The sequence below is a fragment of the Hemiscyllium ocellatum genome, chromosome 3 (assembly GCF_020745735.1).
Source record: "Hemiscyllium ocellatum isolate sHemOce1 chromosome 3, sHemOce1.pat.X.cur, whole genome shotgun sequence".
Classification (NCBI taxonomy): domain Eukaryota; kingdom Metazoa; phylum Chordata; class Chondrichthyes; order Orectolobiformes; family Hemiscylliidae; genus Hemiscyllium; species Hemiscyllium ocellatum.
In genome coordinates, this window is record NC_083403.1 from 20,838,064 (window position 1) to 20,864,919 (window position 26,856).

General features: G+C 43.7%; 1 protein-coding gene across 3 annotated transcripts in view; it reads right to left on the minus strand.

Moving 5' to 3' along the window:
• Positions 1 to 26,856, minus strand: part of anapc1 (anaphase promoting complex subunit 1) — a 221,014-nt gene that overhangs the window by 49,362 nt on the left and 144,796 nt on the right. For all 3 annotated transcript variants that reach the window (XM_060848972.1, XM_060848952.1, XM_060848962.1), the window contains exons 35-39: positions 25,924 to 26,000; positions 10,299 to 10,389; positions 10,106 to 10,159; positions 6,252 to 6,445; positions 4,025 to 4,111 (exon numbers count right to left, since the gene is read on the minus strand). In XM_060848972.1, coding sequence (XP_060704955.1) covers positions 4,025 to 4,111; positions 6,252 to 6,445; positions 10,106 to 10,159; positions 10,299 to 10,389; positions 25,924 to 26,000 — 503 coding nt within the window. The remainder of the gene's footprint in view (positions 1 to 4,024; positions 4,112 to 6,251; positions 6,446 to 10,105; positions 10,160 to 10,298; positions 10,390 to 25,923; positions 26,001 to 26,856) is intronic.

Consider the following 26,856-nt stretch of genomic DNA (forward strand, 5'->3'; position numbering starts at 1 on the left):
AGAAAATTTGGCTAAGCTACCTATCAATTTGTGCTCCACCATGTTGTGAAACCTAAACCACAAGGTGTAAATACAGCCAGTGCAATTTGCTGTCTCATAGTGAAGACATGATGTGGAAAAATGTAAATGAATAAAAGAATGACTAGGGTAGGAATAGGTCCAGTCAAGGATAGTAGTGGGAAGTTGCGTGTGAAGGCTGACGAAATTGGGGAGACACTGAATGAATACTTTTCGTCAGAATTCACTCAGGAATTGGACATTGTTGCCGATGTGAATATTAAGTCACAATTAATTAGAATGGATGGCTTTGAGGTTTGTAGGGAAGAGATGTTGGAAATTCTGGAAAGGGTCAAGATAGAAAAGTCCCCTGGGCCTGATGGCATTTATCCTAGGATTCTCTGGGAAGCAAGGGAGGAGTTTGCAGAGCCATTGCCCTTGATTTTTATGTCCTCGTTGTCTACAGGAATAGTGCCAGAAGACTGGAGGATAGCAAATGTGGTCCCCTTGTTCAAGAAGGGGAGTAGGGATAACCCTAGTAACTATAGGCCGGTGAGTCTCACTTCTGTTATGGGCAAAGCCTGAGAGAGAATTGTAAGGAATAGGATTTATGAACATCTAGATAGGAATAATGTGATCAAGGATAGTCAGCATGGTTTTGTGAAGGGCAGGTCGTGCCTCACAAACCTCATTGAATTCTTTGAGAAGGTGACTAAGGAGGTGGACGAGGGTAAAACGGTAGATGTGGTGTATATGGATTTTAGTAAGGCGTTTGATAAGGTTCCCCATGGTAGGCTCCTGCAAAAAATACGGAGGTATGGCATTGAGGGTGAGTTGGAGGTTTGGATTAGGAATTGGCTGGCTGGAAGAAGACAGAGGGTAGTAGTTGATGGTAAAGGTTCATCTTGGAGTGCAGTTACGAGCGGTGTTCCGCAAGGATCTGTTTTGGGACCATTGCGGTTTGTCATTTTTATAAATGACCTGGAGGAGGGGCTAGAAGGTTGGGTGAGCAAGTTTGCGGATGATACGAAAGTCAGTGGAGTTGTTGACAGTGAGGAAGGATGTGGCAGGTTACAGCGTGATATAGATAAGCTGTAGAGCTGGGCAGAGAGGTGGCAAATGGAGTTCAATGTAGCTAAGTGTGAAGTGATTCACTTTGGTAAGAGTAACAAGAAGATGGGGTACTGGGCTAATGGTCGGATACTTGGTAGTGTGGATGAGCAGAGGGATCTTGGTGTCCATGTACACAGATCTCTGAAAGTTGCTACCCAGGTAAATAGTGCTGTGAAGAAGGAATATGGTGTACTGGTTTTTATTGGTAGAGGAATTGAGTTCCGGTGTCCGAAGGTCATGTTGCAGTTGTATAGGACTCTGGTGCGGCTGCATCTGGAGTATTGTGTGCAGTTTTGGTCGCCATACTATAGGAAGGATGTGGAGGCACTGCAGGGTGCAGAGGAGGTTTACCAGGATGTTGCCTGAAATGGTAGGAAGATCGTATGAGGAAAGGCTGAGGCACTTGGGGCTGTTTTCATTGGAGAAAAGAAGGTTTAGGGGTGACTTGATAGAGGTGTACAAGATGATTAGGGATTTAGATAGGGTTGACCATAAGAACCTTTTTTCCACGTATGGAGTCAGCTATTGCGAGGGGGCATAGCTTTAAATTAAGGGGTGGTAGGTATAGGGCAGATGTTAGGGGTAGATTCTTTACTCAGCGAGTCGTGAGTTCATGGAATGCCCTGCCAGTAACAGTGGTGGACTCTCCCTCTTTATGGGCATTTAAACGGGCATTGGATAGACACATGGAGGACAGTGGGCTAGTGTAGGTCAGGTGGGCTTGGATCGGCGCAACATCGAGGGCCGATGGGCCTGTACTGCGCTGTATTGTCCTTTGTTCTATGTTCTATGTAATTGGGGTTCCATGAATCATAAAATTGAAATTTATAGGACGGGTTTCTTCCTTTGGAATATCTGTGCAAATTGGTCCATTATTTATCCCACATAATCCTGCTAATTAAGTCTTTTGAAGTTTGTGTTCTTTTCAAAGTTCCAAAGGAATTTGCTTTCATATCATACATTTCAAACCAGAGCAACCCTCTGTGTGAACATTTTCTGCAAATTGCGCTAGTATTTCTTTTGCCAACTAACAGGGCAAGACTTGTACACTTGATGGTCAGGTCCTGGGGAGTGTTGCTGAACAAAGAGACCTTGGAGTGCAGGTTCATAGTTTGTTGAAAATGGAATTACAGGTAGGTAGGATAGTGAAGGCGCCATTTGGCATGCTTCCCTTTATCAGTCAGAGCACTGAGTATAGGAGTTAGGAGGTCATATTGTGACTGTGCAGGACATTGGTTAGGCCACTTGTGGAATACTGTGTTCAATTCTGGTCTCCTTTTACAGGAAGGATGTCGCGAAGCTGGAAAGGATTCAGAAAAGATTTACACGAATGTCACCTGGGTAGGATGGTTTGAGCTATAGGGAGAGGCAGGGGCTTTTTTCCTTAGAGTGTTGGAGGCTGAGGGTGACCTTGTAGAGGTTTGTAAAATTTTGAGGGGCATGGATAAGGCAAATAGCCAAGTTCTTTTCTCTGGAGTGAGGGAGTCCAAAACCAGAGGGCATAGATTTAAAGTGAGAGGGGCTAGATTTAAAAGGGACCTAAGGAGTAACCTTTCACACAGAGGGTGGTACGTGTATGGAATGAGCTGCCAGAGGAAGTGGAGGAGGCTGATACAATTACAATATTCAAAAGGCACCTGTACGGGTATGTACATTGAAAGGGTTTAAGAGGGATATGGGGCAAATGCTGGTAAATGGAACTAGATTAATTCAGGACATCTGGCCGGCATGGACAAGTTGGACTGAAGGGTCTGTTTCTGTGCTGTACAGATCTATGACAATATAAGACCTAACGTTACCCACGTACACGAAATTTCTCGCCATTCGCTCTACCAAAACCCCTCAGTGTTGAATACCTCTATCCCTTTTCCTGCTTTCTCCATGCAGAGAAATACCAAGGGAAATGGAGTCAAGATAGGAAAAGATTTTTTTCAAAGGGACAAGAGCAAAGCTGAAACAATGAGTTATCAAGGGACAGGCCTGTTTGCATCATCCTGGACTGGGCAGAGAAATGGGCTGGATGAGATTGGACTAAAATTACAGGAAGTAGAGAAAAGATCAGGGCCACTCTAGGAATTGATGGCATGTTATCCACTCGGAGCACCACAGTCCAGAGAGATAGAAGAACAAAAGCTGTTTGACTTCAATCAGCTCCTTCCACCAGACAAAGCAGTAACTCAATCGGGGCACTGGAACAGAGGAGAGACAGCTTCAAGGTCAAGAAGGGAGGCAGATTAGTATCAAAGGAATAGAGATACTCAGATCAATTCTCAATGAAACTGCAAGATTCCTGATGAAGGTGGGAGAATCTGGAGAGAGGAATAATAGAATCAGGTTTAAGGTAGGCTCCTGGGAGAAACAATACATAGCAAAGCAGAAGTGATGGAGCGGCACATCAAGGTCGGAATTTGCCAAGGCGTGTGCTTCAAGAGATGACACTGTAATCTCTGCTAAAGGCAGATCTTTTACAATCAAACAGGAAGGGGTAGCATAATGTTTGAAAACCTACTACAACTGGACAGCAATGGGGTCAGGGCATTTCCAGATAAAATATATAGTGTTCACAGTAAAAATAACTGGGACTAGAAATTGTCATTGATTAGGTTCATTTGTCTTTTCTCATGGGATATGGACAGCAGTTGCTGTCCAAACCGAATTGCTCCTTTCGCGAGTGGCTTGTTCAGTATTTCAAAGAGCAGTTAAGACTGTAGGCCACAGCAGAGATGGCAGGTTACTTTGCCGAAAGTAAAGACGGGTGTCTGTGGTCAGCATTATCTCCAATGTTTTTGACTTTAATTACTCCAATTGCTGCGGTAGGATTTGAACCCATTAGTCCGACTGGTCCAGTGACACTGCCACTACACTATCATCTTCCATCACTCTTCGGCTGCTGTTTGCACAAGGACACACTCACCTATTGTCAGTGCTGTGTGCTGGGAACCGTGGATAAAGGGCACAAAGGAGAGCTGCAATGGCAGAGTTAGACGTGCACAGTGAATACCTGTAATAGAGATTGAAAGGGATAAGTGAAAGCATAATTTCAAACAGTTTAGGAAGACTCATCCTTTTACAAACTGACTGTTGAAAGCAAGTGGGCAGAACCGAAAAATGATACTAACTTTAGTCACACAGAGAAGCACGTGGGCAGGGTTTGACACTACAGTTGTGGCTCCACAGTACTTTCAGCCGATTATCTCCTCTCCGTATGTAATTTGCTAAACCATTGGAAAGGTGAGTCACTGCCAGAGATGTGGAAGGGTGGGGTAAGAGGTGGCAGCTGTGGTAAGTGAGGTGGGGCAGGTAGATGGGGTGGGTGGGGAGAAGCAGATTCAGCAAGGGAGGGTCAGGGAGAGCTACAAGTGGAGTAAGTGAAACAGCAAAAAGGGACGGCTTATTACGTGGGGTTGGCCGAAGGAGAATTTAAATGCAGGGGAGATATGTTGCCAGTTTAGCTGGGTACTTGGATGGATGCAGGGGGCTGGGTTTGCTGGAGGCAGACTACTGAGTGACCCAGGAATGGTAGAGTCAAACAAGATGGGTGGAATTTGGGGAGAGTCATATGGACAAAGCAAATTGTTGAGTGAGATGGGGATGGGTGGAGGATGAGTTGAGTGGATGGCTGAGTAGAACAGTCAGATGCATAGAGTTAATATGGAGGGGAACGAATGTGTAAGCAGATTAGAATGGGGATTGAGAAAGTGAATAAAATTAAATTCACACTTAAGGCAATGTTCACTTAATGCACACACAATTATGTATCTTTCAGAGCCCACAAGCCTCATTCCTGATGAAGGGCGTTTGCCCGAAATGTCGATTTTCCTGCTACTTGGGTATCGCCTGACCTGCTATGCTTTTCCACCACCACTCTAATCTTGAGTCTGATCTCCAGCATCTGCAGTCCCCACCTCCATCAGGTTGAAAAAGCAGTTAATGCAGCTTTATTAATAGGGGCAGAAAGTACAAGGCTTGAGAAGATTTTGCTGAACCAGTGTAGGGTTCCAGTTTAGCCTCAGCTGTGGTATTGTGCCCACTTCTTTATGGCACATTAGGAAAGATGTGAAGGCTTTGGAGGGATTACTGAAAAGATTCACGAGCATAGTTCCTGGGATGAGGAACTCCAGTTTTCAACATAGACTTGGGAGAATTGGGACGATTCTCCTTGAGAAGAATAAGGGGAGATTCGACAGAGGCATTCAGAATCATGAGGGGTTGGGAGAAAGTGGTTGGGTGAAAGAATTGGGAATAGATTTTAAACCTATTGACAAAAGGAACAAAGAGGACACAATGAGAGTTTTCTCACTCAGCAGATGATTGAGGTTCAGAGTACATGGCCAGTTTAAAAAAAAAGATATGGGTTCAATCAAAATTTTCAAGGAGGAATTGGAGTACTATGTGAAAAAGAAGAATCTGCAGGGTTACTGGCAGAAGATAGGGAAAGAGCACTCAATGAGTTGCTTATTTGGACAGCTTGCAGAAACAATGGGCTCAAAGGCTTCCGTCTGCACTTCTGAGGTTGTGTTTGAGGCATGTTGTTGAGTGCAGAGCAGGAGAAGATTAGATTAGATTAGATTACTTACAGTGTGGAAACAGGCCCTTCGGCCCAACAAGTCCACACTGACCTGCCGAAGCGCAACCCACCCATACCCCTACATATACCCCTTACCTAACACTACGGGCAATTTAGCATGGCCAATTCACCTGACCCGCACAGCTTTGGACTGTGGGAGGAAACCGGAGCACCCGGAGGAAACCCACGCAGACACGGGGAGAGAATGTGCAAACTCCACACAGTCAGTCGCCTGAGTCGGGAATTGAACCCGGGTCTCAGGCGCTGTGAGGCAGCAGTGCTAACCACTGTGCCGCCAGAACTTGGAACTGAAACCTGAACTTTGTTTCCCTGCGCTGACGCTGCCAAACCTGCTGACTTTTCCCAGTATTTTCTGCTTTTCTTTCAGATGGCCGGCATCTATGGTATTTCACTTTTGAATTTCTCTCCAGATCTAGCCGTGCCCTAACAGTGCTGGATTGCTCACAATACCTACACTGTATGACTGAAGGTGGGAAAGGGTCGACACAATTCCCTCAGGACCCAGACCACAATCTCGTTAGCGCACTTTATAAATAAAATGGCTCAGAGTTACCTTCCCCCTCCTAAGAACAGGAGACCAAGAGCCATGTGAGATGCCATGTGAAAGCCGTAGTTCATCTCTCCTCCGGTCCTCTTATGCATGAATCGACAGATCTGCAGGACTTTCAGATTCCCAGTGCCTGCCATCACTAACGCAAGGGAAAGCAGAACGACACTCAAACATGTTTCCAGGTTGTGGTGACCAGCCTGTGAGGGTGAAATGTGACACCTGAGTCAGTGTAAAACTGTGAGGAAGTCAACAGATTAGTTCCTTTACTCTGTGCAAGCCCCCACTAAGTCCATTTAGTCATTTTCAAGACTTGGAATGTTAACCATGCTTTAGCGCCAGGTACTGCTCGGCCGCCTGAGTTTCGCCAGCAGTTTGTTTTTGCTTCAGATCTTCAGCATCGTCGGTTCTTTTATTTCATGACTCATCTTCTTTCATTCTCCTTGCAAAGTAGTAGTACCTCTCCTTCCCTGCGCATCCAAACATTTCATCTACTGTATCCATTGCTCTAGATGTGGTCTCCTCTATATTGGGGGTGACAGGATGCCAACTTGCAGAACTTTTCAGAGAACATCTCTGGGACACATGCACCCAAACAATCCCACCAGCCTGTGGCCAACCACTTCAACTCCGCTCTCACTCCACCAAGGACATGCAAGTTCTGGGCCTCCTCCACTGCCAAATTCAAGCCACACAATGCCTGGAGGAAGAACACCTCTCTTCCGCCTTGGGACCCTCCAACCACTTGGCATCAATGTCAGTTCCACTAGGTTCCTCATGTCCCCTCTCCCTCTCCTTATCCCACCCTCCAACTCAGCACTCTTGAACTGTCCTACCCGTTCATCTTCCATCCCACCTATCTGTTCCACCCTATCACCATCACTCCCCCCAACTCCACCTACCTATTACCTTCCCAGCTTTCTTCCCCCGAACCCCATTCCCACCCTCCTATTTATCTCTCAGCCCCCATTCCCACTCCATATTCCTGATGAAAGCCTTATGTCCAATACATTGATTCCCCTGTTCCTCGGATGCTGCCTGACTTGCTGTGCTTTGCCAGTGGCATACTTTTCGACTCTTTGACTGTGGTGCCAAGTTCTCTCCAACATACCTTTGATGCCGGAGCTGTGTTGTCCCTTTAAGACAAACTGGATTGGCCTCCTAAAGCTAACATTGCTTGTGCGAGGCCTATTTATTCACTGGGAACCCATCTGCTTGCGCAGCTTAAAGGAAACATTGCTGAGCACATTGGGCAGGCCACCTAGTGCCCAGTACATCCTAACAGCACCTCTGAATCAATGCTTTGGAAGTACAAGTAAGGAAGGTGGTCTGCGCCAACAATATCTTGTCGCTTGCGTGAATCCACCCACTGCATTAACTTTGACAGTATTCTTTTATATTCATGAGGTGTTGATGTCACTGACAAAGTCAGCACTAACTGCCTTAGCGGTGCTGAGCTGCTTTCTTGAACTGCTGCCGTCCCTGGGGTGTACGGTCAGCCACAATGTTTCGAGGGAGGGAGTGCCAGGATAGTTCCAGTTTAGCTGTGGCATTGTGTCCACTTCTGAATCATGTATCAGGAAAGGTGTGAAGCCTCTGGAGGGATTACAGAAAAGATTCACGAGCATGGTTCCAGGAGTGAGGTACTTCAGTTTTGAAGACAGGCTGGGGAGAATTGGATGATTCTCCTTGAAAAGAGAAGGTTAAGAGGAGACTCAATCGAGGTATTCAAAATCACAAGAGGCACACAGAGCATCAGGGAGAAATCAAAGAATTGAGACCAAGAGGGAACAGATTGAAACCTATTAACGAAAGAAACAAAGAGGAAGTCAAGAAAGAGCTTCTTAACTCAGTGGGTGTTTGAGGTTCAGAGTGCAGACAATTTAACAAAAAAAAAATCAGGTTCAGTCAAGGTTTTCAAAAGGGATTTGGAATATTACGTGAAAAGGAAGAATCTGCAGGGTTACCGGGCAAAAGGGGAGGGGGGGGGGGGCAAGATGGCACTAAATGAGTTGCTCATTCGCAGAAACAGTGAGCTCAAAGACTTCCTTCTCCTTCCACTCTTGTATGTGATGGTGTTCTGGTACTGAGAGAGGTGGAGGATTTGAAAGGTGCAGTCTCAGGATCCTTGTTGAGTTATTGCAGCGTATCTTGTAGATGGTCCCCACTGCAGTGTCAGTGGTGGAGGGAGTGAATGGTGAAGATGATAGATTAGGTGCCACTTATTTCCTCAGATGATGTGGGCTTCACTGGCTGGGCCAATATCTACTGACCATTCTGATTGGCCAGGAGAAAGTGAACTACATTTTTGAACTGTTGCAGTCCAACTGCTCTAGATACGCTCACAGTATTGTTAGGGTGGGAATTTCAGAATTTTGACCCAGTAAAATGAAGGACTGTTATTATATTTCCAAGTTAGAATGGTAAGTGGCTTGGGTGTGGTGCTGCTCCCATGCACTTGCAGCCTTTGTCTTTCTAGACGATAATGGTTGTGGGGCTTGGCAGTTGCTGTTTTATTCTGGATAGTGTCAAGCTTCTTCAGTATTGTTGGAGTTGCACTCATTCAGACAATGGGGAGTTTTCCATCACACTCCAACTTCTTCCCTGTAGATGGTCGGCCAACTTTGAGTCAGGAGGTGAATTACTCGCTGTAGGATTCCTAATCCCTGACCTGCTCTTGTAACCACGACATTTATATGGCTAGTTCAACAAAGTTTCTGTTCATTGGTAACCCTCAGCATAATGAGATACTCAGCAATGGTAACGTAATTAAATGTGAAGGGGTAATGGTTGAATTTTCTCTTACTGGAAATAATCATTGCATGGTACTCTTGTGTCACAAAGGTCACTTTGTAGTTATCAGCCCAAGCCTGGATTTTGTCCAGGTCTGACTGCATTTGGATGGGGACTACTTCAGTATCTGAGGAGTTGAGAATGCACTGAACATTGTGCAAAGATTGGCAAACATTTCCATATCTGACCTTCTGATAGAGGGAAGGTCATTTGATTAAGTAGCTGACGATCGTTGGGCCGAGGTCACTACCTTGAGAAACTCCTGCAGTTGACATAGACACAGAAAATTGGTAGAAGAGTAGGCCATTCGCTCTTGAGACCTACATTCAATTTGAACATGGCTAATCACTGAACTCAATACCCTGTTCCCATTTTGCCCCATACCCCTTGATTCTTACAGCTGTTTCCAAAGGAATCAGAGTGGGGATGAGGAGCCTTCTTTCCAACCAGGTGGTGGTTGTTATGCTCCGGAATGCACTGCCTGAAACGATGATGAATGCAGATTCAATCGTAACTCTTGATAAGGGAATAATTTTGTGGGGCTACGGGGAAAAGCTGCTTCTATTCACAGCCAATGTGCCAAGGCTAACAAGAAGATTAACAGATCCGCTGTTCATCGGGACAATGCCATCAGATTATAGAATAACAGGGAGCTGCAGCAGGCTCAAATATTCTTTCCAAATTAACGAAAGCCAAATAAAATGGCAATCATGGATTCTAATTATTAGACTATTTCTTACAACTTATTCGACCTATGTTTTGCACCTTTATATGTCACCTTAATGTGGGACATTCTAAAAAAGCAGGGATAGTGGGTTCTTTCACCTCAGGATCAGTTTAATTCATAGTGGAGAGAGTGCCTTCTGGTTGCAAGGACCCTGTTTTAAATGCTTTTGGCCAAGTTTATGAACATGGACTTCCAGGGAAACAACTCTACCTGAACTCCTCGAGCTTGATAAAACATCCCTTATCTCAAAAAAGCGCAAATATAGAACAAGTACTACAAAGCATTTCATGCTGCAACTGTGACCGGAATGCAAAACACAAATACAAGAGATTGAACTTACCAGTGCTGCCGCAGGCGAAGACACAGATTCCAGAAACATTTTCACATATTTGTACTAGAAATTAAAAACAATAGTTACGACAGTCTGACGCAGAGATACTCACTACAACATTGATTGAAAACAACAGCCAAACAACTGCAAAACGACAAAAGCTTCAAGAAGTAAGAGAAGCAGCACTGAAATTCAGACCTACCAGACAATTGAACGCTGCTGCATTAGAAGAACCGGCAAATCGAAGGCCCATTGCCATACAAGCACCAGCAATAATGTTAATATGAGCTTGACTGAAAGGTAAAATAGGAAAATAGAGTACAAATTACTTAGAGGATAAGCAATAACTTATTCACATACCTTATTTGACTCTGGACTCAATTCCTTTCTGACACGGTGGTGGGTAGGAAGGGACGCCAGATTTTGAAATAACTCATGGTGATGTTGCGGACTTAATTTCTCTCCCTGCATCTTCTCCTGCTGATGGTGGTGGTCATTAGGAAACGGAGGGGAGACCAGGAGACCTTTGATTTGTGAAATCATGTTGGCAAATTGTCCAATTCAACTTGCGTTGATAGGATTAGAATTCTTGGAAGTGGCAATGGCAAGTGACACAAAAAGAGAACCAGCCCATGTGATCTGTTTGGATTTCCAGAAGGCCTCTGATAAGGTGCTGCCAGGACCTGCTCAATAAGATAAAGACCAATGGTGTTCGTGACATGGATAGAGGACTGGCTGACTGGGAGAAGCTGAGAATGGGGACAAAGGGGCCTTTTTGAGGATGGCAGCCGGTGACTAATGGAGATCAGTGTTGGGACTACAGCTATTCATGTTGTACATTAATGATCTGAACAAAGGAACTGAGGGCATTGTTGCTAAGTTTGCAGATGACACAAAGATAAGTGGAGGGACAGGTCGCGTTGGAGGTGGTGGGGAGGCTGCAGAAGGACATGGACATGCTAGGAGAGTGGGCAAAGAAGTGATAGATGGAACACAATGTGGGGAGGTGTGATGTAATGCACTTTGTTAGGAAGAATAAAGGTGCAGACTATTCTCTAAAATGGAGAAATGTTTCAGAATTCTGAAGCACAAAGGAATGTAGGAGTCCTAGTTCAGGATTCTCTTAATTATAACATGCAGATTCAGTTGGCAGTTAGGGAGATAAATGCAATGTTAGCACTCATTTCGAAGTGGCTAGAACACAAGAGCAGAGATGTGTTGCTGAGAGTGCATAAGGCTCTGGTCAGGCAGGATTTGGAAAATGGAGAGCAGTTTTGAGCTGCATATTTAAGGAAGGACATACTGACCTTGGAGGGATTCCATAGGTTTGTTACAAGGTTCAACAGAAATTGCTGGAAAAACCCAGCAGGGTTTGGCACATGTGGAGAAAAAGCAGAAGTAACATTTCAGGTCCAGTGACCATTCATGAGAACTGATTGTAGCTGGATAAAGGTTGGTATATATGCTGAAGATGGGGGTGGGGGGGGGGGGGGGGGGGGGGGGGGGTGGAGGTGGTGGTGGAAAGGGTGGAGATGTAAATGTGGAGGTAAAGCCCAGAGACAAAGTGAGAGACATGGCCAGACAAAGGAATGGGTAACAGTCAGACTGGGAGAATGAATAACAATGGGTTATTGACAATGGGTTGTTTCTGATAGCAGCGCATGTGAAATTTACAAGAATGAACTTGGAAGTGAAGGGCTTGCTATATGAAGAGTGGTTGATAACTTTGGATATGTACACAATGGACTTTAGAAGGATAAGGGCGGTGGGGTGGGGTGGGGGGGAGATGGTTAGAATATCTCATTGAAACTTGCAGAATAATGCAAGACCTAGATAGAGTGGTCATGGAGAAGGCATTTTCACCAGTAAGATGGACTACAGCTCCAGTGCACAGCCTCAGAGTGAAAGGACGACTCTTTAGATCTGAGGTGAGGAGGAATTTCTTCAGCCAGAGGGTGATGACTCCATGGAAGTCATTGCCACAAAGACAGCCATGGATACAGCCAAAAGAACTGCAGATGCTGGAATCCAAGGTAGACAAGCTGGAGGCTGGAATAGCACAGCAAGCCAGGCAGCATCAGGAGGTGGAGAAGTCAATGTTTCGGGTGTAACCCTTCTTCAGCACACTGAGGCCAATTCATTGAGTGTATTTAAGACAGAGACATATAGGCTTTTGATTGGTTAGGAGATCAACAGTTATGGGGACAAGGCAGGAGAATGGTGTCGAGAAACATATTAGCCATGACTGAAAACTGGTGCAGACTCAATGGGCTGAATAGCCTAATCCTGCTTCCATACCTCTGGTCTCATGATGTTAGTTCATAAGGGAACTGGATGGAAGCAGGCCAGAATGTTCAACTAATAACATCTACCCAACTACCATTGTGAGGGGTTTGGACTAGGAGAATGTAATACCCATACAACAAATGGTTACACACAACAGCTATATCAAAAATTCTGAATTTGGTAAACTGTATCTTAGTCGGGCGGCACGGTGGCACAGTGGTTAGCACTGCTGCCTCACAGCGCCAGAGACCTGGGTTCAATTCCCGACTCAGGCGACTGACTGTGTGGAGTTTGCACGTTCTCCCCGTGTCTGCGTGGGTTTCCTCCGGGTGCTCCGGTTTCCTCCCACATTCCAAAGATGTGCGATTCAGGTGAATTGGCCATGCTAAATTGCCTGTAGTGTTAGGTAAGGGGTATATGTAGGGGTATGAGTGGGTTGCGCTTCGGCGGGTCGGTGTGGACTTGTTGGGCTGAAGGGCCTGTTTCCACACTGTGTAATCTAATCTAAGCCAGATTCTGGATTAGTGGTGCTGGAAGAGTACAGCAGTTCAGGCAGCATCCGAGATTTTACTGTTCCTCAGATGCTGCCTGAACTGCTGTGCTCTTCCAGCACCATTAATCCAGAATCTGGTTTCCAGCATCTGCAGTCATTGTTTTTACCTTTGTATCTTAAGCCAGCAGGTACACGCTTCTTATTAATTGAGATACAGCATTGTGTCTTGGATCCATGAGCCTTTATGTCATAGTTAATAAATGTCAAATAATAGAGGTAAAATAAGGAAAGCTTCATCTTAGCATGTTAAGAAATTGAGGAAAAATCCAAAAATAGATTTTATCGATAATGCAAAATGATTCAAATATATGCAGATCTGTGGGTAGCAGTTTTGTAATATGCACGTTGACTCAATGAATATCACTGTTCAAACCTACTACGTGTGAAGCCCAAAATAATGCTGCATTAAACTGGTTGTGTTGTGTGTGCGCCCTTCACATGTATAAATTTTCATCCTAAAAAGCATTTCAGAGGTAAACTATTCCATTATATCTTTCAACTGTTTCTTTAAAACCCTTATGAATAGTAACTTAGCTGAAATCGCCTCCTGCAATGTTAGTAACAAATGCAATCATGCACAACATCATTTGAAACTGAAAGATGAAAATAATGAAGGCCTTCGGGCATAACTTAGATTAAACATGGAGTGTTGCCTTTTCAAAAATCTTTTATCTTTGATTCAACTTACAATTTACCCAAGTATTATTTCCTGTTCTATTTTGATGCCATCACTACTTCTACATCACTTTCCGATACTTGCAGTTCAGAGTGATATGGGTGAATCATACCAGGAACTTCTTCCTCTGAGTAATCTGATAGAAAATCACCTCCAACCTCCCTTCAAACCACTTCAGCAAAGTGAGCCACATAGTTTCAGATAATCAAGCATCGATCAATCAGATGCGCTTAGAAGAGAACCTCAAGGAAGGGGGGGGAAATGTAAAATATTTGAATAAAATGCCTTAAATCATTTTCATTTGAAAAATCAATCACCATTCTTGTAATTTTTTTTAAGGTGATGATGAGCCTGTTCAGGGCATTTACTAACCAGCTATGACTGATGTGTGGAGTGATTTCCCAGGTTGCACAGTGGGGGCAAGAGCTCTCAAATGGGTTCACTGAAGGTTGGAGTTGTACAGATAAAAAGCTCTACTTCACATGTGATACAGAGAACAAGCTGCATGCTACAAACCCTCTTACCGGTATTATGCTCTATGAAACATGTGCACACAGTATGTTCAAAGAGGTTTTATAGCGGAGACTCCCAAAATCTGTTCCACATTTGAGGTTTTGAAAACTTGCTGTGAACCAGAGTGGGTGGAGGAGCAAAGTGGAGAGACTGGGATGTGGAAAGAAGAGGGCAGATTGCCTGGTCATGGACAGCAGATTTTCGCACTGGTCTGGTCTACTTATGAAGGCCGACCCACAGGAAGGTGGTTGGCTCCTACCTGCTCTTTCAAGTGGCCTTGCAAACCACTGAGTTTCAAGAGGAATTAGGAATCGGCAGCAAACGGCGGCCTTCCCAACGATGCCCAGCAGCTGGTCATCTCTCACTATTGTGTGCGAGTCACTATAATGCACGGGTTGGCTGCGGCATTTCCTACAAGACAACAGGGACAACCTTTCCAGAGCGTGGTAATGCTTAGCGGCACAGCTTGAAGTAGTAAACTTTTTCCAAATAAATACAAATATTCCTTCAGTCTGTGAAGCAGGGCGTCACCAACGGTGGTTTGTCAAAGCTGGGATTCTGGTATATCAGCTTTGGGTGTGACATGCTGCTCTGATAGAGTGTTAACAGCTGTGAGACCCCTTTAAATCCTTGCGGTTTTTTAAAAAATGGTGGGCTTGGCTTAATGGTCTGAATTTGGAGGCAGACTACTGCTCCCAAAATGTTGGTGCTTTTTATCAAAAGCTCCTGCTGCTCAAACAGCCATGCCAGCCTGTACTGCTCTCTTAACTCTCTCCCTGCTTCTCCCATTACTTACATTCTCTCTAATCTGCAATGGCCTGGCAGTATTGTCACAAAACTAGCAATGGAGAGAATCAGGCAATGTTCTGGACCAGAGTTCAAATCTCACCCACAACACATGTTGGAATTTGAATCTCATAAAAACAATCTGGAATTAAGAGTCTAATGATGACTATGCAACCACTGCCAATTGTCGCAAAACCCCATCTGGTCCACCAAAGTCCTTGAGGGAAGGAAACTGCCATCCTTACACAGACTGGCCTACAAGTGACTCCAGACCCACAGCAATGTGACTGACTCTTAACTGCCCTCCGAAAAGGCTGAGCAATCCACTCGGTTGTGTCAACTGCTCGAAAGGAACTGCTAAAATGGACCATTATAAGGTACGGGAAATGACAATAACAAAAACAGTAACATCAACTCTGCAAAGTCCTTTTCACTAATTTTTGGGGTTCGTGCCAAAATTGTCTCACAGACTAGTCAAGCAACAGCCCGACACAGTCAAAGCTGCCTCCCTTCAGCAGTTTTGGGTGTACCTCCTGCCCATGAACTGCAGCGGTTTGAGAACGCAATTCACCACCACCTTCTTACAGGCAAGTATGGATGGATAATAAATGTTGGCCAAGCGAGTGATCTCCACATCCCATGAATGAATGGAAGAAAATTTTGTTCTTTCACTTGATCTGAATGTGTCAATGAATTAATCACCTCAAAAAATAACTGTTACATGTACAAGACTCACAAAAAACAACTTGCACTACAAACAAGTTTAAGCCAACATTTATAGTGCGCCATTAAGAGCATTCTGTCTGGATGTATCACTACCTGGTATGGCAACTGTACCATCCAAGATCGGAGATGGTTACAGAGAGTGGTGAACCCGGCCTGGACAATCACAAAGGCCAAACTTCCATCTATAGAATCCATCTACCGGGCCCGCTGTCAAGGAAAGGCTGCCAGCATTCTCAAAGATCCATCCCACCCTGGCAATGTTTTCCTACAACCTCTACCATTGGTGAGAAGGTACAGAAGCCTGAACACACGCACCAGCTGGTGTCGCAACAGTTTCTACCCTGTTAGAATACTAAATGGACTCACAAACTCTTAACATTTGCCTGTACCTGTGTTTTGTTTTGGCCGCTGTTTACCTATTATTTACTTAACTCTGTGATCAGCTTGTATTGCTCACAAGACAAAGCTTTTCACCGTGCCTTGGTACACATGACAATAAATTCGATTCAATTCAGTTGTACAATTAAGAATGTTGATAAATTTCTCACAGCTTGCAATCTCTGAAACGGAGTTTGTTTCTGTTCATGGTTTCAACATTAGTGTGTCCTCATCCTACATTAACCGAGTAGATAATTTTGGGAGTTTGAATTCTTTCATTATCTCACCATAAATCAACATCCAACAAGGATATGGAGATCCCAAAAATGCACCCCGTGGACCTGGCACATAGATATTGTGGAACAAGCACCAGCTTTGCAGCTTTCAAAGGAATGGCTGATAGAAATGTGTAAAGTAAAGGTAAACCTAATAAAAAGATGGGAGAGGTACGCAACAAATGTGATTACAATCAACAAAGTGCTCAGTGCCAGTTCCAAGTTCATATCTATGGGATGACCACACAGCCACACTGCACACGATCTCACAACCACACACGGCAGTAAGGTGTTTGTTGGACTTGGTTAAAGGTGGTAACCTGCCTGATGACGCACATGTTAGGATTGGGCTTCATGGTACACAGTATCCACCCATGTATGGGGTGCCCAGGATACCTATAAGCGATCTCCCTTTACATCCTATTTCATCATCGACTGGCTCTGCACAACACGAATTGGCCAAACTGCTGAGAGAACTGCTGCAATCAATTCTAAATGAGTTTTCCCTACATACACGGTGAAGGATACTTGTACACTACATGTTGAGAACAACACTGTGTCCATGTGATCACCAACAGTGCTCACTTACTCAGCAGTGTACCACTCAAGAAAGCCACTAACATTTTCATGATATTACTGGACCCTAACAATCTAGATGCCACTAGTGCCTGAATCTGTTTTCATTGAACTCGTAGAAAAAGCAGTTCGCACGTTCAGATTCAATGACACCATGTACACCCAAATAAATGGCATTGCCACATGATGCCCTTTAGGCCCAGCACTTGCTAATATTTTTTCAGGTTACCATGGGAAATGAGTGTTTGATAGAGAATGCTAGCCTTCTACATGTTTTGGTTACTTCCAGCACCTAGGTTATGCGTTTGCAGTATTTGAATCTGCACCTCCATAAACAATTTCTGAACATAGCATAAACTCAATCCTGTTCTCACATACACCCCCTGAAATGGCACAATCAAATGAGCTCACTTTTCTTGATGAGGCTCTCAACAACGCTCTACCAAAAGCCTATCAAAATGTAAATATTGGAATTCCTCCAGTTTCACATGTTACTAGCTCCATCTTATTGGTAACCCCATGAATAGGTCGGCTGCTCACTGTGTAAGTTTGACGCTGAGATTGGGCAAATCAAAACCCTCCTGTCTGATAATGGGTACACAATCAAATCATCAATCACTATATGTCATACAAATTTATATAAAGCCCCATGATCACCACTTCTGATCCTGAATGGCGCCTGGTCTACCTGATTACCCAAGAAAGGGAAGACGTCTCAAAAATCTGAATAATTGAAGCTAGTGTCTAAAGCTGCTATTTTGCAGTAAACACACAAATGGATTTCTCTGCTAATAGGACACTGCAGGAAAGCCCAAAAAGATATTTTGTCTTCTACGTGAATGATCAATGTTATAAATGGGTTTCAATGCCGACATGATGTCAGAGAAGCATTCACACTATTTATTCATGACTGAGGTAATGGCACAGAAAGTCACATATCTAAATCTGGTGATAACACAAAGTTAGGTGGCATTCCAACCAGAGTAGATGACAGCATAATACTATAAAGGATACTAATAAATTAAATGAATGGACAAAATTGTGGCAGATGGATTTCAATGTAAACAAGTATGAGGTTAACCATTTTAGACCAAGAAAAGGTTGATCAGAGTACTTCCGAGATGGGATGAAGTTAAATACAGTGAGTGTCCAAAGAGACTTAACAGTTCAGGTGCATAGATCCTTAAAATGCCATAATTGGGTACTGAAAATAATCAAGAATATAATGGATGCTGGCCTTTATTTCAAAAGAACTGGACTATAAGGATGTAGGAGTAATGGCTAGTCTTGGAGTACTATGAGCATATCTAGGCACCATACCCTCAGAGAGATTTATTGGCCTTGTAGGGAGCACAACTTCAGTTTACAAGAATGCTACCTCGACTTCAGGGGTCAAGATACGAGGGGATATTATACAAATTGTATCTGTTTTCTGTACAATTTAGAAAGTTATGGGGTGATCTGATCCAAGTCCTCACGATAGACAGGGCAGAAAAAGATAAACTACCTTCACTGGCTGAGGATTTTAGAACGAGGGGACACAGTCTGAGAATTAGGTATCAGACCATCAGGAGAGATGTTAGAAAGTACCTCTAAACACAAAGGTTGGTATATGTTTGAGGCACACTCCCACAAAGGGAAATAGAAGCTGGATCAATTGTTAATTTTAAATCTGAGATTTGTTTTTGTTAAGCAAAGGTTATGAAGAGATACGGACCAATGGCAGGTATATGGAGTTAGATTGGTATTGATTTCACCGAATGGTGGGTACACTATTGAGGGGCTGAATGACCTATTCCTGTTCCTATGTAGGGCTTTCTTATCACCTTGTGGACTATATTAAACAACACATCCCTTTGACCATTTATCGTGGGCAGTGTGCTCAACCAACCCATGCCTGCAAACCCCAAAACACCAATATCTAACATGAGTTGTTGACATAAATATGAGGATTGGGAAGTTTACAGGGTACAGTAAAAGAGGACCAAAAAACTAATAGGGAAGAACAGAGTGTAAATGTAATCTAGCAAAATACATAAAAAAGCGGAACTCAAAAGTTCTTACAGGCACATTAAAAACTGACTAAGACATCTGTGAGTCCATTAAAAGCACAGTCAGGAGAATTTACAATGGGGAACAGAGAAAAAGCAGAGAAATCTCCCAGAATTAGAGATCCACGTGACGAGGAAGAATAAGGAGTTGAAAGAAATTAGTATAAGAAAGAAGATTGCACTGGAGAAATTGATGGGCTGAAAGTTGTTATGTCCCAAGGGCCTGATAGCATTGAAAGAGTTGGAAATAATGCCAATGGATGCACTGGTAAGCATTTTCCAAAATCCCATAGATTCAGGATTGATTCCTGCAAATTGGAAGTTTACAAATGTCATCCCATAATTTAAGAAAAGATCAAAAGAAGAAACAACAAACGACAGGCCTACCAGCCTTCCATCAGTACCAGCAAAAATGCTACTATCATAAGGACAGAATAAATGGACAATTGGATTTAAAAAGTCCGATAGGGCATTGCATGGATTTGTAAATACAAAAGCACGCTTGTTGGAGTTTTTTGAGAATGTTACTTACAAAGTAGAAAAAGGACTGTTGGTGGATATGGCACATTTAAATTTTCAGCAGGCTCCAGATAAGATCCCTCCCACGTGAGGTTGGTTAGGAAAATTAGAGTGCGTGGTACAGGAGGTGATGTGCAATCATGGATTAAGGACTGACTAATAGAGCGAAAACACAAGTAGGAGTAAACAGGTCATTCTCAAATTCTCACTGAGAGTAATGGTTCCATCAAAATGAATACTTGGCTCAAGTTATTCTCAACATTATCTCAATAATTTGGATGTGAAGACCAAACATAATACTTTCAATTTCTCAGATGTTAAAAAACTAAGCAGAAAGATGTTGTGACCAAGCTGCAAAATGTTTTCCGAAAGTTTTAGACAGGCTCGGTAATCAGGCAAGAACATGACAGATTAAACATTATATAAAAAGGTGAGGTTATCCATTTTGATGGGAAGAACACATTTACAGAGTATTTCTTCAACAGCTAAGTGCAGTGCCTCAAGGGTTGGTGCTAGACCCAGTAGTTTGTTATTTATATCAATGATTTGGATGTGCTGGGATTTAGATGTTTCAGTAAAAATAGAGAAGACAGTAAAGGCTGGGGAGGGGGGAGCACATTGTAAGTCAAGGACAGTATTATGGTGGCAAAAAGGACATTTGTAGACTTGTCTACTGAGGTATGGGCTGAGGTTAGAAACAAGAAAGGAGGTCACCTGTTGGGAATTTTCTATCGGCGTCCGAATAGTTCCAGATATAGAGGAAAGGATAGCAAAGATAATTCTGTAAAACAACGAGTGTAACAGAGTAGTTGTTATGGGGGACTTTAACTTTCCAAATATTAACTGGAAATACTATAGTTCAAGTATTTGAAATGATTCAGTTTTTGAGGAGAAAGTGAGATCTGCAGATGCTGGAGATCAGAGCTGAAAATGTGTTGCTGGAAAAGTGCAGCAGGTCAGACAGCATCCAAGGAACAGGAGATTCGACGTTTCAGGCATAAGCCCTTCTTCAGCCCTATTCCTGAAGAAGGGCTTCTGCCTGCAACGTTGAATCTCCTGTTCCTTGGATGCTGCCTGACCTGCTGCGCTTTTCCAGCAACACATTTTCAGCCATGATTCAGTTTTTGTCTAATGTGTGCAGGAAGGCTTCCTAACATAGTACGCAGCCAAGCCAACAAGTGGCTGGGCTACATTGGATTTGGTACTGGGTAATGAACCTGGCTATGTGTTAGATTTGGAGGTAGGTGAGCACTTTGGCGAGAGTGACCGCAATTCGGTTATGTTTATTTTAGCGATGGAAAGGGATAGGTATATTCCGCAGGGCAAGAATTAATGCTGGGGGAAAGGCATTTATGATGCGGGTAGGTAAGATTTAGGATGCATAGGATGGGGAAGGAAACTGCAGGGGATGGACACAATTGACGTGAAGTTTATTCAAAGAACAACTACTGCATGTCCTTGATAGTATGTACCTGTCAGGCAGGGAGGAAATGGTCGAGTAAGGGAGTTGTGGTTTACTGAAGAAGATGAATCTCTTGTCAAGAGGAAGAAGAAGGCTTATGCTAGGATGAGACGTAAAGGTACAGTTAGAATGCTTGAGAGTTACAAGTTAGCCAGGGAAGACCTAAAGGAAGAGCTAAGAACAGCCAAGATGGAACATGAGAAGTCGTTGGCAGGTCAGATCAAGGAAAACCCTAAAGCTTTCTAAAGGTATATCAGGAATATAAGAATGACTAGAGTAAGATTAGGGCCAATCAAGGGTAGTAGCGGGAAGTTGTGTGTGGAGTCCGAGGTGGTAGGGGAAGCACTTAATGAATATTTTTTGTCAGTATCCACACTGGAAAAAGACAATGCTGTCGAGAATACTGAGATACAGGCTACTGGATTGAGGTTCACAAGGAGATAATGTTAGCAATTCTGGAAAGTGCGAAAATAGATAAGGCTCCTGGGCTGATGGGATTGATCCTAGGATTCTCTGGGAAGCCAAGGAGGAGATTGCTGAGCCTTTGGCTTTGATCTGTATGTCGCCATTGTCCACAGGAATAGTGTCAGAAGACTGAAGGATAACAAATGCTGACCTCATGTTCAAGCAGGGGAGTAGAGATGACCCTAGTAATTATAGACCAGTGATCTTTACGTTTGTTGTGGGTATAGTGTTGGAAAAGGTTATAAGAGATAGGATTTATAATCATCTAGAGAGGAATAAGTTGATTAGGGATAGTCAACACAGTTTTGTGAAAGGTAGGTCGTGCCTCACAAACCTTATTGAGTTCTTTGAGATGGTGACCAAACAGGTGGACAAACCGGTTGATGTGTGTAAGGATTTCAGTAAGGCATTTGATAAGGTTCCCCACAGTAGGCTATCGCACAAAATACGGAGGAAGCATGAGATTGAGCAGTTTGGATCAGAAATTGGTCCTGATGAAGGGCTTATGCTCGAAACGTCGAATTCTCTATTCCTGAGATGCTGCCTGGCCTGCTGTGCTTTGACCAGCAACACATTTGCAGCTGTGATCTCCAGCATCTGCAGACCTCATTTTTTACTAGCTGTAAGAAAACACAGGGTGGTGGTTGATGGGAAATGTTCATCTTGGAGTACAGTGGTGTACAGCAAGGATCTGTTTTGGGTCCACTGCTGTTTATCAATTTTACAAATGACCTGGACGAAGGAGTGGAAGGATGGGTTAGTAAATTTGTGGATGACATGAAGGTCGGTGGAGTTGTGGATAGTGCTGAAGGATGCTGCAGGTTACAGAGGGACATAGGTAAGCAACAGAGCTGGGCTGAGAGGTGGCAAATGGAGTTTAATGCGGAAAAGTGTAAAGTGATTCACTTTGGAAGGAGCAACAGGAATACAGATTAATGGTAGGATTCTTGATAGTGTAGTTCAGCAAAAAGATCTCTGTGTCTGTATACCTAAATCCCTGAAAGTTGTCAACCAGGTTGGTAGTGTTGTTAAAAAGGTATACGGTGTGTTAGTTTTTATTGGTACAGGAATTGAGTTTCGGAGACATGAGGTCACGCTGCACCTGTACATCAGAGGAGCAGTAAAATCGACATTTCAGGCAAAAGCCCTTCATCCGGAATACAGGCAGAGAGCCTGAAGGGTGGAGAGATAAGCTAGAGGAGGGTGGGGGTGGGGAGAAAGTAGCATAGAGTACAATACGTGAGTGGGGGAGGGAATGAAGGTGATAGGTTAGGGGAGAGGGTGGAGTGGATAGGTGGAAAAGAAGATAGGCAGGTAGGACAAGTCATGGGGACAGTGCTGAGCTGGAAGTTTGGAACTGGGGTGAGGTAGGGGAAGGGGAAATGAGGAAACTGTTGAAGTCCACATTGATGCCCTGGGGTTGAAGTGTTCCAAGGTGGAAGATGAGGCATTCTTCCTCCAGGCGTCGAGTAGTGAGGGAGCAGCGGTGAAGGAGGCCCAGGACCTCCAAGTCCTCGGCAGAGTGGGAGGGCGGTGTGGTTGATAGGTGCAGGTGCCCCAGAGATGTTCCCTAAAGCGCTCTGCTAGGAGGCGCCCAGTCTCCCCAATGTAGAGGAGACTGCATCAGGACCAACGGATACAATAAATGATATTGGTGGATGAGCATGTAAAACTTTGATAGATGTGGAAGACTACTTTAGGGCCTTGGATAGAGGTGAGGGAGGAGGTGTGGGCACAGGTTTTGCAATTCCTGCGGTGGCAGGGGAAGGTGCCAGGATGGGAGGGTGGGTTGTAGGGGGGCGTGGACCTGACCAGGTAGTCACACAACCCCACCCTCCTCTCACTTATCTCTCCACCCTTCAGGCTCTCTGCCTCTATTTCTGATAAAGGGCTGTTGCCCGAAACGTCGATTTTACTGCTCCTCGGATGCTGCCTGAACTGCTGTGCTTTTCCAGCACCACTCTAATCTAGACTCTGGTTTCCAGCATCTGCAGTCATTGTTTTTACCTTACTGCAGCTGTACAAAAGTCTGATGTGACCACACCTGGAGTATTGCATACAGTTCTGGTCACTGCATTATGGGAAGGATATGGAAGCATTGTAAAGGGTGCAGAGGAGATTCACTAGGATGTTGCCTGGTATGGAGGGAAGGTATTATGAGCAAAGGCTGAGGGACTTGAAACTGTTTTCATTAGAGAGGAAGAGGTTGAACGGTGACTTAATTGAGACATACAAGATAATCAGAGGGTTAGATAGGGTGGACAATGAGAGCCTTTTTCCACAGATGGCCATGGCTAGCACGAGGGGACATATCTTTAAATTGAGGGGTGATAGATATAGGACAGATGTCAGGGTAGTTTCTTTACACAGAGATTAGTAGGGGCATGGATCACCCTGCCTGCAACATTAATAGACTCGCCAACTTTAAGGGCATTTAAATGATCATTGGATAACCATTTGGATGAAAATGGAATTGTATAGTATAGATAAACTTCAGATTAGTTTCACAGGTTGGCAGCAGGACCTTAATCAGCTGGGGAGTGGTCGGACAAATGGCAAATGGAGTTTAACATAGATAAGTGCGAGGTTCTGCACTTAGTAAAGTCAAATCAAGGTAGGAATTTCACGGTGAATGGTAGGGACAGAGGAATCTTGGAGTTCAGGTTCAGAGTCACAGGTCGGCAGGGCAGTGAAGGAATATTTTGGCACACTGGCCTTCATCAGTCAGGACACTTGAGTATAGAAGTTGGAAAGTTGTGTTGCAGTTATACATTATGTTGGTGAGGCTGCACTTGGAGTATTGTGTTCAGTTTTGGTCACCTTGCTACAAAGGATGTTATGAAACTGGAAAAAATGCAGAAGGGATTTACAAGTATGTTGCCTGGACTTAATGGTCAGAGTTATAGGTTGGACAAGCTAGGTCTTTTTATGTTAGAGCATAGGAGACTGAGGAGGGACTTTACAGAGGTGAATAAGATCATGAAAGGCGTGGATAGGTTGGGCAATTGAGGATTAGAGGGCATCAGTTTAAGGTTAGAGGGGAAAGAATAAAAGGGAACCTGAGGGGCAGCCTTTTTACACAAAGGATGGTACGCATATGGAATGAGGCATCCGCGGAACTTGTTGTTAATGTACCTGACTCAACATTTAAAAGGCATTTGGACAAATACATGGAGAAGAAAGGTTTAGAAGAATATGGGCCAAGAAGGAAATGGTGTTAGCGTAGGTGGACATTTTTGTAGACCAGTTTAGGCCCAAGGGCCTGTCTCTGTGCTGTAGGACTCTACGACTCTCTGAGTAAAAGGCTGAAAAATGTTAACATGTATGGGAATTTGGCTGTTCCTTGCCAAGAAATCACTGAAGGCTAACGTGCAGGTGCAGCAAGCTGTTAAGGCAGCTAGAGGAATGTTAGTGTTTATCACAAGAGGACTGGAATACAGGAATAGTCAAGTCTCACTTCAATTGTTTCAGAGTTCAGTTAGACTGCACAGTGTACTAAGTGCAGTTTTGGTCTCCTTACCTCAGAAAAGATACTATTGCCATAAATGAAAAGTGACAAAGGTTCACCAGACTTTTTCCTGGGATGGGCAGGGAGCAGGGGTTTCAATAGCTGTCCTGTGAACAATAATCGGGCAAACTGGGTCCTGTATTCTCTTGACAGTTTGAAGAATGAGAAGTGACCTCATTGAAGCCTATAAAACACTTGCAGGATAAACCAGGAGGCATATGTTAAAAATATGGACAAAGCCATTTAGGATACAGACGAGATTATATTTTCACTTTGTTTTCATAGGTTCTGAATCTTTGGACTTGTCTACCCCAGACGGCTGTGAAAGATCAATTTCAGTATTCGATCAGCCATGACCCTGTTAAATGGGGAAGCGAACTTGAAAGGCTGAATGGCCTACTCCTTGCTGGTATTCCTGATGAAGGGCTTTTGCCCGAAACGTCGATTTTCCTGCTCCTCGGATGCTGCCTGAACTGCTGTGCTCTTCCAGCATCCCTAATCCAGAATACTCCTTGCTTCAGTGTGACTCCAGAAGTTTAATTAAGTATATTAATCATACTTAAATTTCATTAGCTTGTGTCCCCAGTGGATTAGCCTGGCCCAATAAATTATTGCTAAGGTTCCACTACCACTATCTATCAGTATTTTAATGATGTCGGGCAAAGGACAAATATAAGCTGAATCACTGAAGATTGTGCTGCTCCTGCTCTTTCTCTGGTCAACAGGATCCTGACAGAGTTAACAGAGCCTTGGTCTAACATGTCATTAGAAAGTCAATAGCCCCAACAGTGCAGCACTCCCTCTCTCGAACACTGCAGTGCCAAAGGGTGGTACCCATATGGAATGAGCTGCCATGGAAATTGTTGAGGCAGGTATATTAATAACATTTCAAGGCATTTGGACAAATACAGGGATAGGATGTGCCTTAGTATCTGGAACTGGCTTGAATCCAAAATAAAACGCTCTGACTCAGACGTGAAACTTCAACCATGCCCAACATCGACATTTGAAATTTTATTTTAAATAAGTAGAAAAGCCTAAATTTAACCTTACCGCATGGTTTGTAAGTCGACATCATCAGCTACTTGCCCATCCATGCTGTTTAATGATGCATTGTTCTGTCTAACAATCTATATAAAAAAAAGTGCCAAGTATTATATTGAGGACAAGGATGCAACATTCTCCCCAACACAGCTAAAACTCCTTCACAATGGAAATATTATACTCCACTATTAAATGTCTTTGCACTGGAATCCAAAATTCCTGCTGCATTCAGGTGTGTAACCCAGAAAGCCATAAACACTCCTGCTTGTTCAAGCATTATATATGTAAACCAAAACGCAACAATTCTGACACCAACAACAATCAAGAAGCTCCACATAATGCAGGAAATGCCAAAGTGGGCTACTTTGTCCTGGATGGTGTCAAATATCTTGAGCGCTATTGCAGTGACATTCATTCAGACAAGTGGAAAGTATACTGTTACAGCCTTGCTTTGTGGAGGGTGAACAGTACTTGAGGAACAAAGAGATGAGTTACTATGTCTGTAGAATTTCAAATCTCGGACCAACTCTTGTAACTACAATCTTTAGATGGTTGATCCAGTTAAATTTCTGGTTGATGACTAGAAATTCAACAATAAAATGCCAACAAATGTCAAGGAGAAACGGTTAGATTCTCCCTTGTTGGAGATGGTCACTTATTCGGTGGATACTGAAATACTCAACAAGTGGAAGTAGTCTAATGAACATCCTAATCCTAGCCCTCAATGCAAAAGCCTGGGGTCAAAGCATTTGCAACCATCTTGAGTCAGGAGTGATGAGAACAGATTCCCAGCATCAAAGAGACCAAACATCAGCAAATTAGATTCAGTCTATTGTAAGTTGAGAAACGTCTAAGAGGGTTGGATCCACTAAAGAGAATAGTCCCTGACAATATTCTAGCTTTAGTGTGAAAGATCTGTACACCAGAACAGCTCTCCAAACC